The sequence below is a fragment of the Mauremys reevesii genome, linkage group 11 (genome assembly GCF_016161935.1).
Source record: "Mauremys reevesii isolate NIE-2019 linkage group 11, ASM1616193v1, whole genome shotgun sequence".
NCBI lineage: Eukaryota > Metazoa > Chordata > Testudines > Geoemydidae > Mauremys > Mauremys reevesii.
In genome coordinates, this window is record NC_052633.1 from 9,992,116 (window position 1) to 10,007,317 (window position 15,202).

The 15,202-nt window shown below is 47.5% G+C and overlaps 1 protein-coding gene across 39 annotated transcripts in view; it reads left to right on the plus strand.

Annotated features, from left to right (window-relative positions):
- Window positions 1–13,944: 13,944 nt before the first annotated feature.
- LRRFIP1 (LRR binding FLII interacting protein 1) overlaps window positions 13,945–15,202 on the plus strand; it is a 191,278-nt gene continuing 190,020 nt past the window's right edge. For 18 of the 39 annotated variants that reach the window (XM_039493941.1, XM_039493956.1, XM_039493948.1 and 15 more), the window contains exon 1: window positions 13,953–14,124. In XM_039493941.1, the coding sequence (XP_039349875.1) occupies window positions 14,035–14,124 (90 nt within the window). In that variant the 5' untranslated portion in view covers window positions 13,953–14,034. Of the gene's footprint in view, window positions 14,125–15,202 lie in introns of all 39 variants that reach the window. The other 21 variants (XM_039493964.1, XM_039493966.1, XM_039493965.1 and 18 more) reach the window with 6 other exon arrangements.

Consider the following 15,202-nt stretch of genomic DNA (forward strand, 5'->3'; position numbering starts at 1 on the left):
GTAGGTAGGAATGAAGATACCTCAGGGAGAAACCATCATCTGCTCTATTTATTATCTACAGCAACTTTTATAATTGAAAAAAATATTAACAATTATTTTGGGGAGTTTTTAATTAGTTGCAATCAGCCATTAATGTGTCTCATCCTTTGGGGTGATGCAGCATTGGCGCTAGTGGCTGCACAAAAAGAGGCCCTCATGGATAAAGCTGTCCTTCTGTCCCCTCCAATTGCCCTTATTCACTGCCGCTATTCCTATTCTGTATAAAAGCTGCCATAGCGATGAATCTGGGCTGTGCAGCGAATGACCTGTAGGATTCTCGCTGCATTTGCTGAAAAAGGGAACAAAGCAATCGCCAGTCTGGATCAGACCAATGATCCACCTAGTCCAGCATCTTGTAGCCAGCAATAGCCAGTACCACCTGCTGCTGTAGGGAAAGATGCAAGAAAGCCTGCTGCAAGCAGCAGGGGGGTAACCTGCCCCCAGGAAAAGCTTCCTCACAACTGAGGTTTGTAGTGAATGAGACAAGGGACTGCAGGAAGAGAAAGGATGGGCTTGTGGATAAGGCAGTTCTACCTCTGAATCTTCTACAGGTTTCCTGTGTGATGCAGAGCAAGTCACTTAAAAATGTTCACAGGTGGCCACTATGCTGTGTTCCTCATGTTCTGCCCAATTTGAGATGTGTAGGGCCTGGTTTTGAGGAGGGCTTAGCACTCACCAGTGCAATTGAAGTCAGTGGGAGCTGTGTGCACTCAGCACCTCTGAAAACCAACTCTAGGTATCTCAGATTGGGCACCCAACAACAGAAGCACCCCAAATTAGTAAGCATTTCAGTCATTTTTCACCTTAATGTCTCAATTCCCCATCCACATGACTGGAATATTGGTATAGAAGGGTACAGCTTGCACAGGAAGAACAGGCAGGGAAAAAAGGGAGGAGGTATTGCCTTATATATTAAAAATGTATATACTTGGACTGAGGTTGAGATGGAAATAGGAAACAGACTTGTTGAAAATCTCTGGGTAAGGCTAAAAGGGGGGAAAAAACAAGGGTGATGTCATGGCAGGGATCTACTACAGACCACCTAACTAGGAAGAAGAGGTGGATGAGTCTTTTTTAAAATAACTAACAAAATCATCCAAAGCACAGAATGTGGTGGTGATGGGAAACTTCCACTACCCAAACATCTGCTGGGAAAATAACACAGCAGGGTACAGATTATCCAATTAGTTCTTGGAATGTTTTGGAAACTCTTTTTTTTTTAAATTTATTTCAGAAGGTAGAGAAAGCTTCTAGGGGAGAGGCTGTTCTAGATTTTGACAAATAGAGAGGAACTGGCTGAGAATTTGAAAATGAAAGGCAGCTTGGGTGAAAGTCAGGGCTGGCTCTACCATTTTTGCCACCCCAAGCAAAAAAAAAAAAAACCACTCAGACTGTGCCGCCCCAAGAATGGACGGAATGCCATCCCTTAGCCTGTGCCGCCCCAGGCACATGCTTCCTCTGCTGGTGCCTGGAGCTGGCCCTGGTGAAAGTGATCATAAAATGATAGAGTTCATGGTTCTAAGGAATCGTAGGAGGGAAAACAGCACAATAAAGATAATGGATTTCAAGAAGGCAGATTTTAGCAAACTCAGGGAGGTGGTAAGTAAGATCCCACAGGAAGCAAGTCTAAAGGGAAAAACAGTTCAAGAGAGTTGGCAGTTTTTTTCAAAGAGACATTATTAAGGGCACAAGAGGAAACTATCCCACTGCGTAGGAAAGATAGAAAGTATGTCAAGAGACCTCCCTGGCTTAACCAGGAGATCTTCAACGATCTACAAATCAAAAAAGAGTCCTACAAAAAGTGGAAACTAGGTCAAATTACAAAGGATGAATATAAACAAACACCACAAGTAGGTAGGGATGAAATTAGAAAGGCCAAGGCACAAAACGAGATTAAACTGGCTAGAGCCATAAAGGGTAACAAGAAAACAAATGCATTAGAAGCAAGAGGAAGACCAAGGACAGGGTAGGCCCATTACTCAGTGGGGAGGGGGGAGAAAACAATAACAGAAAATGTGGAAATAGCAGAAGTGCTAAATGACTTTTATTTCACTTTGCACCAAAAAGATTTGCAGTGACTGGAGGTCTAACACCGTGAATGCCAGTGAAAATGAGGTAGGATAAGAGGTTAAAATAGGGAGAGATCAAGCTAAAAATTATTTAAACAAGTTAGATGTCTTCAAGTCACCAAGGCCTGATGAAATACATCCTAGAATACTCAAGGAGCTGACTGAGGAGATCTCTGAGCCATTAGTGATTATCTGCAAAAAGTCATGGATAGGGCTGTCAAGCGATTAAAAATATTGATCATGATTAATTGCACTGTTAATAATAGAATACCATTTATCTAAATATTTTTGGATGTTTTCTACATTTTCAAATATATTGATTTCAATTACAACACATAATACAAAGTGTACAGTGCTCACTTTCTATTTATTTTAATACAAATATTTGCACTGTAAAAAACAAAAGAAATAGCATATTTCAATTCACCTAATACAAGTACTGTAATGAAATCTCTTTATCATGAAAGTTGAATTTACAAATGTATAATTATGTACAAAAAAAACTGCATTCAAAAATAAAACAATGTAAAACTTTAGAGCCTAAAAGTCCACTCAGTCCCACTTCAGCCAATCGCTCCGACAAACAAGTTTGGTTACATTTGCAGGAGATAATGCTGCCCGCTTCTTGTTTACAGTATCACCTGAAAGTGAGAACTGGCATTTGCATGGCACTGCTGTAGCCTGCGTCACAAGATATTTACGTGCCAGATGCGCTAAGGATTCATATGTCCCTTCATGCTTCAACCACCATTCCAGAGGACATGTGTCTATGCTGATGATGGGTTCTGCTCAATAACAATCCAAAGCAGAGTGGACCGATGCATGTTCATTTTCATCATCTGAGTCAGATGCCACCAGGTTGATTTTTTTTTTTGTGGTGGTGGTGTTGGTGGTTCGGGTTCTGTAGTTTCTGCATTGGAGTGTTGCTCTTTTAAGACTTCTGAAAGCATGCTCCACACCTCATCCCGCTCAGATTTTGGAAGGCACTTCAGATCCTTAAACCTTGGGTCAAGTGCTGTAGCTATTTTTAAAAAGCTTACATTGGTACCTTCTTTGCGTTTTGTCAAATCTGCAGTGACAGTGTTTGTAAATCAAACATGCTGGGTCATCATCCAAGACTGCTATAACATGAAATATATGGCAGCATGTGGGTAAAACAGAGCAGGGGACATACAATTCTCTCCCAAGGAGTTCAGTCACAAATTTAATTAACACACTATTTTTGTAACAAACAACAGCATGGAAGCATGTCCTCCAGAATGGTGGTTGAAGCATGAAGGGGCATATGAATGTTTAGCATATCTGGCACATAAATACCTTGCAATGCCAGCCACCAAAGTGCCATGTGAATGCCTGTTCTCACTTTCAAGTGACGTAAATAAGAAGAAGGCAGCAGTATCTTCCGTAAATATAAACAAACTTGTTTGTCTTAGCGATTGGCTGAACAAGGAGGAGGACTGAGTGGACTTGTAGGGTCTAAAGTTTTACATTGTTTTGTTTTTGAGTGCAGGTATGTAACAAAAAAAAATCTACATTTGTAAATTACACTTTCGTGATAGAGATTGCTCTATAGTACTTGTATAGGCGAATTGAAAAATATTATTTCTTTTGTTTATCATTTTTACAGTACAAATATTTGTAATAAAAATAATATAAAGTGAGCACTGTACACTTTGTATTCTGTGTTATAATATAAATCAATATATTTGAAAATGTAGAAAAACATCCAAAAATATTTAATAAATTTCAGTTGGTATTCTATTGTTTAACAGTACAATTAATTGCAATTAATTTTTTTAATCACAGTTAATTTTTGAGTTAATCGCGTGAGTTAACTGCGATCAATTGACAGCCCTAATCATGGAAGATGTGAGAGATTCCCAGAGGACTGGAAAAGGGCAAATATAGTGCTAATCTATAAAAAAGGGTTGTTTTCCTGTGTGGACCAGCCACTATAGAGACAAGAGAAGACATGCTGTGTATTGAAACAGCGGGTGGCAGCCCCATTTACAGACATCAGAGCCAAGGACATAGACTGGTAGATTCTTACTGAGCGGCAGTATGGCTGAAACTGGAGGGCTCCCCTCTTAGGACAGGTCTACTCTACAGCCAGGATCGACACTCTCTGATTGATCCACGGGCAGTCGATTTAGCGAGTCTAGTAAAGACCCACCAAATTGAAGGCAGATCACTCTCCAGGCAACCCCTGTACTCTACCCCCGACAAGAAGAGTAAGGTAAGTCGATGGGGGATTTTTCTCCCGTCGACCTCCCGCAGCGTAGACACCACGGTAACTCAACCTTAGGTATTTTAACTCCAGCTACGTTATTCACGTAGCTGGAGTTGCATGGCATAGGTCGACTTACTGCGGCAGTGTAGACATAGCCTTAGAGAAAGGAGTTCTCTTCCCACAAGGGATGTTCTGAATCTTTTCATTTACTGCTGTGAAATTGGGGAAATGGATACTTGCCTCCCACATACAGATAGCTTGATATCAGTGCTTATGAAGTGCAAAGAATGATTAGCAATGGCCAGTAATAAAGGTGAGTCTACAACTCTTGATCTCCTGGCTTCCAGCCATGTGAATTTCCTTTAGGGCACAGGATATTTTGTTGTGGGGGGAGGGGGAACCTAACATTGGCAAAACTACCTATTTTTCACTTTTCTGCATTTTTAGAAATAGTTAAACTGTTGCTGGGTTTTTTGTTTGTTTTTGATCAACCCAAGGCAGAGACCAAGCATGGAAAACTTCAACTGAAATGGTTAAAGTTTGGCAGGTTTTCTAAATCCTTTTATGGCCCTCCTTCCTGTAGAATCTGAGCATCTCACAGTCATGAATGGATTTTCTCCTCCCTCCCAGCACTGGTGTGAGGGAGGGAAGTAGTATCCCTGGCTTGGGTTCATGGGTCAGCTGGAAGAGCTGCACTGTAAGCAGGGACTTTTTAAAACAACAAACTGAAACTTCCCCTATTGAAATCCTGTTTATCTGCAGGGGGAGAAGGGGACACGAGTAGAGATCCTGGTTTCTGCAGCTGCCTGCAGTGCTGTGGCAAGCTGAGACGAAGAACTAGGCAGGAATACTCATTACACAGTGGTGCATTACAGGATTCTCTTGTGCACTCAGCACTGCAGTCAGGGGCTGCTGGCTGCTACTTGGCAGGCCAGTACAAGCTTAGTGGCCTGCTACTACAGCTGCTGTTGGATAGGCTTAATTTTGACTATTTCAGACACTCTGGGCTTTGCGACTGTTAGTTATTAGATCAGGTCCAGAGAGAGACAGTATTACTGAATGAGTCACACTTTAGTCCTTGAGTCACACCGCAGCAGCAAGCAGAGTGACCATTAACAAACAGCAAGTAGGCTCCCTCTTCAGCTTGGGGATGGAGAGCAAGTGCAGCCGCTACCTGGGCTGGAACCTCAGTATGTTGCTCGCTGTGCACTGTAGAGCCGCAGGGACGGCTATAATGCCATCATCCCAACAGCCGCAGCAAGCACAGAGAGAGACGCGGCAGGCAAGACATCCAGGCGCTAGGCTCAGGGCTTGGAGTGTCTCTGCTGTTGGGAGAGCCACTCCACCAATCCTTTGTGTGCAGAGCTGCCCTAAGAGGAATCCCGGGGTGAGGCAAGACCTGGAGAGCTGGTTTTATGAAACTTGCTGTTGCTGCCCCCTTGGGCATAAGGAGCATGCTGGAGTGGAAGGGTGTGGAGCCAGAGTGCCAGAAGACCTAAAGCTTATTGGAAGGGGCCTTCCCCAGGTCTCAGTAGCAGCATTGAAAGGGATCTTTGCTCAGAATTTAGGATTGACCATTTCAATGTCTATAGAATTTAGGCAAGCAAGGGGAGGAGGGGCCAGAGAAGAACAAGTGGGATCAGGCCCTCGATGGGAAGAGGCAGTGCAGGAGCAGGGCCTCAGGGAGGCGAGGGGTGTGCAAGGGCAAAGGCTTGGGGGGGGGAGGGCCCCGGTTTGGGTGTGGGTACCATGCCCACGTTCAGGAAGCTTTCCCCCTCCGCCCCATTCCAAGCCATTCTTATAGCCCCTCCTCTCAGCAGCTACACAAAGGGAGGGTCGCTAGAGTTGTTAATCCCATCTTTACTGCAGGCTTTGGTGAGTAGCCCCTGGTGTAGCTGCAAGGCATTCATGTAGACAGGCAAAGCAGCCATTTCTATCGGAAGAGCTTACTGATGTTTCCAACAGGAGCCGGCCACACTGATGAAAACAGCAGCTTTTGGCTTTGCCAGGCTATGCGAGGGCTTTGCATGGGTGGCAGCTACCCTGCTGCCTAGCCACCGACAGCTGTTATCTGGACAAATCCCCAAGGCCTTGGTACTGCAGTGCCCTGAGCCCTGTCATGACATCTTTGCCCCAAACACAGCAAAAGCATCTGAAGGGATTTTTTTCTCCCTGGGGATTACGGGCTGGAGAGGTTTTCCCACCACCATTAGTAGTGAAAAGGAAGTAGAGCACAAATATCCATGGTCCTTATATGACCCCATTACCTTGGTAGCTGAGCACTTCACAATCTGTACTGGATTTCCTCCCAACACCCCTCAAAGGCAGATCTCCTATTATGTGAGATGCAGAGAGGTACAAGTATGTGTACACTGCAAACAATGGTGTAATTCTAGCATGGGAATGCCTACTCCCACTAGTTTTCATCTAGTTAGCATGGGTGACAATAACAGTGAACACACGGAGGTGGCACAGACCCCAGTGCAGGCCCACACTGGAGACCCTGGGTTATGTTCATGTTACCAGCCAGCACTGAGATCCATGCGACCACATCTTCGCTACTACACCTACCCATGATACAATTACATCTTAATGTGCACTGCAGATTGTATCCTAAGCAACTTGCATAGGAAGTTTCTGGGAGGGCAGCAATGAAGCCGTAGCTTCAGGGTCCTAGGCAAAGGCCCAAGCAGGAGACCACCCTTCCTCATGAGCTGGACACTGAAAGAAATATAACCATGTAGATGCTCTGCACTCTACAGTGAACACGGAGACAAACATCAGCTTTATTATTCAAAATAAACTCTATTTAACATCTTAGCTGCAGCAATTTAAACAGCTGATTGCTTGTTCTGATTAAGCCAGAGTGAGATTTGACAAGATATGCTGTAGGAGTAGCGCAGCGGAAACATTATGTTGTTGCTGGGGTGTAACGGTCTACTTGCACGCAGGAGACTGAAAAGCAAGCTGCAAACCGTTAGCCCATTATACTCTTAAAAGTGTACTTTGAAACTGGCATGGGACACTTAGTCTTGGCTGGGTGTCACTGTTCACCATTATGACTATTCTAATACAAAAGTAACACCTGTTTTAAAAAAGTGTCAAGTATCATAAGAAATGCAGGTATTTCTGTACTTAATTTTCATTTAGGGTCCAGTCTATTTTATAGTGTAGCTAAAACTGAATAACGTACATCTGACTCATTATTTGATATTTAGTTGGGCGGGTTCTGTATGCATTGTTTTGAATGAGATGGTTTACATTTTGGCCAGCCCCTTTCTATGGAAATAACATTTCTTTAATGGGCTGGAATGCAAGTGAAACAGGGGCTTATTAAATTACAGGGTTATGTTGTACCTCCGAGGTACAAAACACGGACAGACATCCAGGATGATCCTGCACCCATAACACTGGCTAACTGGCCATGTGTACTAAGCACCCTCACAGATTTCCAAAAAGGAACAATTCTGGGGAAACCTGGATAGACGGCAATCCTAGTCAGTTACGCTGCTGGGCACATGCAGGGAGTAACTTGAATTCTGGCTGCACTCACCCAGTGGCTACTACTGCAAAGGTGCTTTTTAAAAAATAAAGTACCTTGCAATTCTGCTCCCAATAGCAGCTTTTCTGGTATGGGCTTAAATCCTTATCTTTGGATATCAGCCACCAGGGCAAACTGCACCAGTGCAAATTACACTGTCTATTTAAATCGTATCTACATCAGGGGTTTGCAATGATGCCGATATGACTTTTGTTTTTGTCGGTGGGTGCTCCTCTCTGCCCCCTACCCCTGTGTGAGCGGTGGGTGGAGCACAGCTGGGGCCTCGGGGGTTGGGGAAGAGAGGCTGAGTGAGGGCAGGGCCTCAGGGCAGAGTGCAGGTGGAGCTAAGGCCAGGGCCATGGTCTGGGTCCACAAAAGATTAATCTGGCCCCACCAGTGCAGAGCGCACCCCCCACCCCCAGTTTTTCCCTGGAGTCGGTGCCTATGAGTGTAGCTACACTGATAGTTGAAATCCCTGTGCAAATAAGGCATTGTCCATGCTCTTTGGCCAAAATTCATCAGATGATCAGTGCAGAGTTGAGGATAAGGGCCTACTGAACAAATTTATGGGGGCAGTCATGGCATTCAGCCAAGACTTCAGGAAGGTGGGTTTGGGAGCCTGAGTTGCTGGTGAATCTGATGAGAGCCAGTGGGGGAAGATGATGTGCATTAGTTGGAGATGCAGACTAGCTGCTGGAGGGTGGAGCCTGCAGTTCCATTACCAAAAAACTGGACCAAAGTAACACCGCTTCTCTCTATAGGGAGGTCACACGCCCTTACTTGGTTCCCAACCCAAAAAGCCTGTTTATTCTGGGTTTTGTGGGGCATCAGAGTAGATTTCACCCCAAGTGCCATTCTCAGAAAGTAGCATGTTTATTTCAATGTGAAGTCATGTCAATAAAATGAGGAATATGGGTACATCAGAGCTGCCTGCATTTCAGTCTCCCCTAGCAAAATGATCAATTAGGTTTCTTTAAGCAATTTAATTGACAAAGCATTGATCCAATGCTATGGTTGAGAATCAAACAGAAATGGAAAAGCTACGGTTGTCACAGCAATTGTAATTCAGCCACATGGCATACAGGAAGAAGTGTACGTCAGCACCTTAAAGGAGACATTTGACGCCTAGCAGAATTTGGTAATAAATTCTCAGCCTTATTGTTTGGCGATGAGAGCGTTTATTTTGGATAACTCCACCAACTACTAAAATGGAATCTCTGTCCAGACAATAGAGACAGCCAGGCACAAACTAAAAATAACCACCATGATTTCATTTATATAAAAAGAAACAAAGTAAGATGAAAGAGCTTCTGAAGAAGGGTAACTGCTTGAAATTGCTTAAGAGGCCTCTCTCTCTTCTCTTTCCATGGCAGTTTGTGTCAGTGGGTTCCATTATCCAGATCTCCTTCAGTGAATAGAAATCAATGTTCCCTTTCCACACATAGCCAGGAGACTGTCTTTTGGGAGGTATTGAAATATTAATTAAACTGCTTGGCACATCTCTGGACAGTAGAGGAATGCACAAATGATCCAGATCCCATAATCACTGTACATTCAAAGCTCCCAGATCAACCTCTGGAAGTTATACCTGTACAAGGAATGCAGGGTCTGGCTCAACACAGACAATCTGAATAACACTGTGGGTAGTGTGTCATGGCACTTTCTGATTTTAGCACATGCCTGAGCTATACTTTTCAACTGCCCTTGTGTTTTAAACATTCTGCTTCCCCTTTCTTAGGGTTGTATTTGTTTTGATCGGAAAGTTTAGACCTTGAAAAAGAAAAACTTCTATCTTAGTTCACAAATACAATATTTGTCTCAACCTTGTTAAAAAGCAATGTTCATTTGTATCAGAAAACCACTAAATAATCTGGCACAATTGGCAGAGGAGGTCTGTAGGATTGGAATACTAGAGTCATAGCAACTCATGACTGAAGTTAATTGATATAGCTGTGTTTGAAACATATTCATTAGAAGGAGTGAGGTCATACCAGCCTTGTACTCTGGAAAACTAGTTTCAAATTCTAGCAGAAAGTGGGTCATAAAAGAAATTAAATTTGCTGCTTTTATCTGAGTCCCATGGGGATATATGTACACATTACAAAACCGCTGCACAATTTAACACATTTGTGGTCCATGCTCAAGAGAGGCTCAGAACTCAAAGAGAAGGTCTGTTTTAGGGTATCCTGGTAGAGCTGGATTGGGCATTCCACAGAACACTTGCTCCTTGTCAAGGCCAATTAATCCTTCACCTTTATGAGAAGACAATGGGCACAAATGTTTCAAAAATGAATTTTGTATCCAACACTTCAAGTGTAGTCCAGGGAATCTATTAGAATTGATAATGGATGGTTTCATAGGAAAATTCACTTGGTATCCATGAAGAATGGATTCCACGGGGTTTGGGAAGTGGGCTAAGGTAGAGGGAGAGAGGAGAAAGGGACTAAGAAGATAGGAACAGAGGTGGTGCAGGGATGCTGCCTATAGCACTGTGCCTTGAAAACCAACTGAATTTCTATCTAGGACGGAGTTAACACAGGTTTGAGCTATATTAACTCTTTAGGAGCCCAATGGCACCACTTGCTGTCAAGAGGGGTAGAGGGGCAGTGGAGCAACAAATGTGGAGGAAGAGCAGTCCCTGCAGACAACTCGAGCATACACTAGTGTGGGTGTCCCTTTCCCCATGGATTCTTTGGGATTGGGCGGCTTCTCCAACCCCTTTTCCTTGAGGGGATGATTTCCAGGAATCTTCACAAGATTAACCCCCTGGCATTTTCCTGCCTCTCTTGCCACTCCTATGTGTTTCCTGAGCAGGAAGGGGTGATCTAACTCCCAGAGGTGATGAGCACCTGCAACTCCTACTGAAATCAACATGTATTTCAGACAGACTGTGTCCTATAGGATAGGGCCTGGCAATCTTGACATTCTCTCTATATTGTTCAACTCAAAATTTCTCTTTTTCATCTGTATTTTATCCTAATAGAAGATCCAGTAGATGGAATATTGCTGGATTAGCAACAACAACAATAAGAGTGTTCCTTGCCGGCTGGCTGGCTGTTAGATCTGACATTTCAAGGCAAGGTATATTATTGTATAAGTAAATTAAATAAATAAAATATATTCTCATTTAAAAATTCATAGAAAAGTGTCTCTTGCAAGGAAATTTATCATTGTTAGGTGAAGAAAAGTTGCCTTCGGAGCAATACTAATGAGGTATTTGTTTTGGAGGCTGAATAGGAAAGGAGGAATGTAAATAGCGGTGAGCTGGAAGCTGGTTGGAATATGGGGGGTGCTGGGAAGGCAGAAGGATTAAGTGACTTGACCAAAGCCAGAGAGGGAGTCAGTGTCAGAGCCGGGATCAGGTGGCCGGGCACCAATGATGTGTACATGCAAATCCAGCTGAAGCTGTGCAAAATTTATCCAAATTTAACACACAAAATTATAGGCTGGGTTGGTAGAACCGTCTATTACTAAGATTGCCCAACACTTCCCATTATGAGGCCATTTTCAGTTGCTTATAACTACTCAATTGGGCTGAAATTTTCTTTGCTGACTGTCTACCTCAAACAGATGTTTTCTGGAAAATTACAGTCAAAATGGTGCAGCCATTTCCAAGAATGAGGCTAGAGGAAAATATGTTGTTTTGCCTATGATAAAAAATCCCGGTGACCTTTACTTTGAGGAGCTTCAGTGCCTCTATGCTTGAAACAGAGACTTAACATTTGGTAGAGAGGTGGCGGCCTTTGTGTCAGGGATATGCCTTTTGCTGTCCACAAGGCCAAGTTGTAAGACTTTGAAAAAGTGCAGCTTGCAGATGTTCAGTAAAGATTTTGCAACTAAATTCCATCGGCAGTGGCCTGGGGCTGGGCAGGACTTTCCCTGCAATTGCAGATCTGGACTGCTCTGGGCCAGGCCAGGATTAGACCACACATCAGAACTGTCTCTCCTCTGCATTCACTGACTCCCCAGCTATTACCTAGGCAGTATGGAAGAGCAAGCCACTTAATTTGAATGCAAAAAAGACTAGCGCTGGGCCTGGGGGCAGTAGTAGTAGACTGGAACAAGGAACCCGGTGGGGAGACCAGGACTGGACACTGGCAGTGGAGGGGTTAGAAACTAGGAGTGGGAGTTGGGTGGGGGGTGACTCTGGGATGAGAGCTATGGGGAAATGTGGGAGAGGAGAGGACTGGGAACCAGTGGCAAGGGTGGGGGAAGACTAAGGTTGGATGAGGAACTGCTCTGTATTGCAAAGGAGAACTGGGAAGCAACAGGGTGGGGAGAGGTGTGTGGGGAGGAGAGATTTCTGGAAAGATGAATGAGGTGGGGGAGAGAACTGGGTGAGACTGGTTTGGTAGAGACTCAGACTAGGAACTGAGGCAGGGTAAGGGGTGAAAGTAACTTACAGGACTTACCGGTACTGCTGGAGTCCTGAGGGGGGCGTGGCCTCATCCGGAAGAGGCGTGGCCTCATCCAGAAGAGGTGCTGCTTCTCAAGATTTAAAGGCCCTGGGGCACCAGCTGTGACTGGGAGACCCAGAGCCTTTAAATCAACCAGGGGCTCCCAGCTGAAGAGGTGGCTGGGAGCCCTCAGGGGCAAAATAAAGGGTCCGGGGCTCCGGTGGCCGGGGGGAACCCAGAGCTTTGTGGGGTTGGGGCAGGGATTTAAAGGGCCCAGAGCTCCTTCCACTGAAGGGAGCCCTGAGCCCTTTAAATTCTGGCCCCAGCCCGGCCGCCAGAGCCGTGGCTGGGATTCAAAGGGCTCTGGGCTGCCCGCAGCAGTGGGAGCTCTGAGCCCTTTAAATCCCCGCCGTGGAAGCCGGTGCGGTCCAGCACGGCGTACTGGCTCTTGCCAGTATGCCGTACCGGACCGGACTGGCTTACTTTCACCTCTGGGCAGGGGCCCACTGACATTGCCCAAGAAGCCTGGTGAGCGAGTGTGGTTCCGGGAGCCAGTGGGGATGGGGAATGTGGGTGAGGGGTGGGAGGGGTATGACTGGAGCTCTGGAAACTGAAGAGACAGATTGGATGAGATGCTGGGTATTTTTTCTACAAGACCCCTGCTTCATTCAATGAACAGGAAGAGCCTTCCCCAAAGCCCCTCCTCACCTCCCTGCCCATCTCCCCAAAGAGCCTCCCTACCGCATTACCCCTCCCCACTCATCTCCCCCTAGCCTCTCTCTATTCCATCCCACCCTGCTAGGGTGACCAGATGTCCCCATTTTTTAGGGACAGTCCCAATGTTTGGGGCTTTTTCTTACATAGGCACCTATTACCCCCTACCCCCATCCCAATTTTTCACACTTCCGATCTGGTCACCTTACACCCTGCCAATCACCCCAACCCCCTCCCCACTCCACAGACCCTCCCTATCCCACCTATCTCCCACAGACCCTCCCCATCCATCTCACCACAGCCCCTCCCCACTCCACAGCCCCTCCCTATCCCACCTATCTCCCACAGACCCTCCCCATCCATCTCACTATAGGCCCCCCAAGCCCCTCCACAGACCCTCCCCATCCCACCCATCTCCCACAGACCCTCCCCATCCATCTCACCACAGCCCCTCCCCACTCCATAACCCCTCCCAATCCCACCCATCTCCCACAGACCCTCCCCATCCATCTCACCACAGACCCTCCCTATCCCACCTATCTCCCACAGACCCTCCCCATCCATCTCACTATAGGCCCCCCAAGCCCCTCCACAGACCCTCCCCATCCCACCCATCTCCCACAGACCCTCCCCATCCATCTCACCACAGCCCCTCCCACTCCATAACCCCTCCCAATCCCACCCATCTCCCACAGACCCTCCCCATCCATCTCACCACAGCCCCTCCCCATCCATCTCACCACAGCCCCCCCAAGCCCCTCCCCACTCCACAACCCCTCCCAATCCCATCCATTTCATCACAAACCCTCCCTACAGCACCCCGCCCATTGCAGCAAAGCCCCGCCCCATTCCCCGCCCAGGCCTCCTCAGCCCCTCCCATCTCCCCTCCTCTCTCCTCGCGCCGCCCCGCCCTCTCCCCCCTCGGGCCGGGCCGTTGAGCCCCGCCCCCCGTGACGCGCTGTGCGTAGCCCCGGCGGGCAGCGGCAACGGCAGCGCAGCTCGTGCCGGAGTGAGGCGAGCAGTAGCGGTTCGTGGCGGGCGGCAATGGGGACGCAGGGGACCGGGCGGAAGCGGCTCCCCAACCGGGAGCGGCTGACGGCCGAGGACGATGCGCTCAACCAGATCGCCCGGGAGGTGAGGAGCGGGCCGGGCTCGGGGCTGCCCGTCGCTCCGGCCGCCCTGACACGGAACGGAAAGGGGGGGGGCTGCTCGGCGGTCGCAGGGGGCGGGACTAGGGCTGGGGCTCGGAGACACGGTGGGGGCTGGGGGTGCTGGGGACACACGGGGCGGTAATTAGGCTGGGGGAGGGTCGTGGGGGCACAGTGGGGAGGACGGGGCTTGGGGTAGGGTCAGGGATAGGGGTGAGGAAGGGAGGACAGGGAGGACGGGGGCTGGGGAGGACGGGAGGAGGGACAGGGATGGGGAGGACGGGGGCTGGGAGGAGGACGGGAGGATAGGGAGGGGAGGACGGAGGGGCTGGGGGTAGGGACAGGGACGGGGAGGAACGGGGACCTGGGGGGGAGGAAGGGAAGACGGAGGGGCTGGGGGGTAGGGACAGGGAGGTGGCCATGGAGCCTGGGGGCTGGAGGTGAAATGGGGGTGGTGGTGAAGGCTGGAGCTGTGTGTTGCCTTGGGAGTTCCAGGGCGTTGAGGTGGCCCAGGCAGGATCTGGGTCCCCGGTCCCTCGGGGACGGGTTGCGGCTGGTGTGGGGAGGAGCCGCTGCTTGTCAGTCGCTGCTGCTTGATGGGCTTTGCTGAAAGTGACCCTAAGTGCCCAGTTGTCAGACCAGTCTGCTCCTGCTGTCAGGTGCCTTTGCCTCCCCTGTCCCAGCTGCACGCTGCCTCTGCACTGCTGGGCAAAGTTGGTGTGTCTACACACTGCCTGCAGTGAACGGGGTCACTGGGAGAGGATGCAGAATCTGTGACTCCCTCCTCCCCCAATAATAAAATCCTCAGTTTTCAGTAGCATACTATCCATACTTTTGTTGGCTTGCTGCTCAGTATGAATTATTTTATCCTGCAATGTGAGGAGAAATGTTACAATGTAAAGGAAGGAATGTAACATCCACCCTCCTTCTCCTCCCCTCCCCCAATCTGATCAGCCTTTGCATGGGATTTTCATGCTACTTCAACCTATTGAGTTTCACCCAAGGCTGGTTTAATATGGGAGGAGGAGGGGAATGATCTGGTCTCAGGCCTACACTGTGGCTGG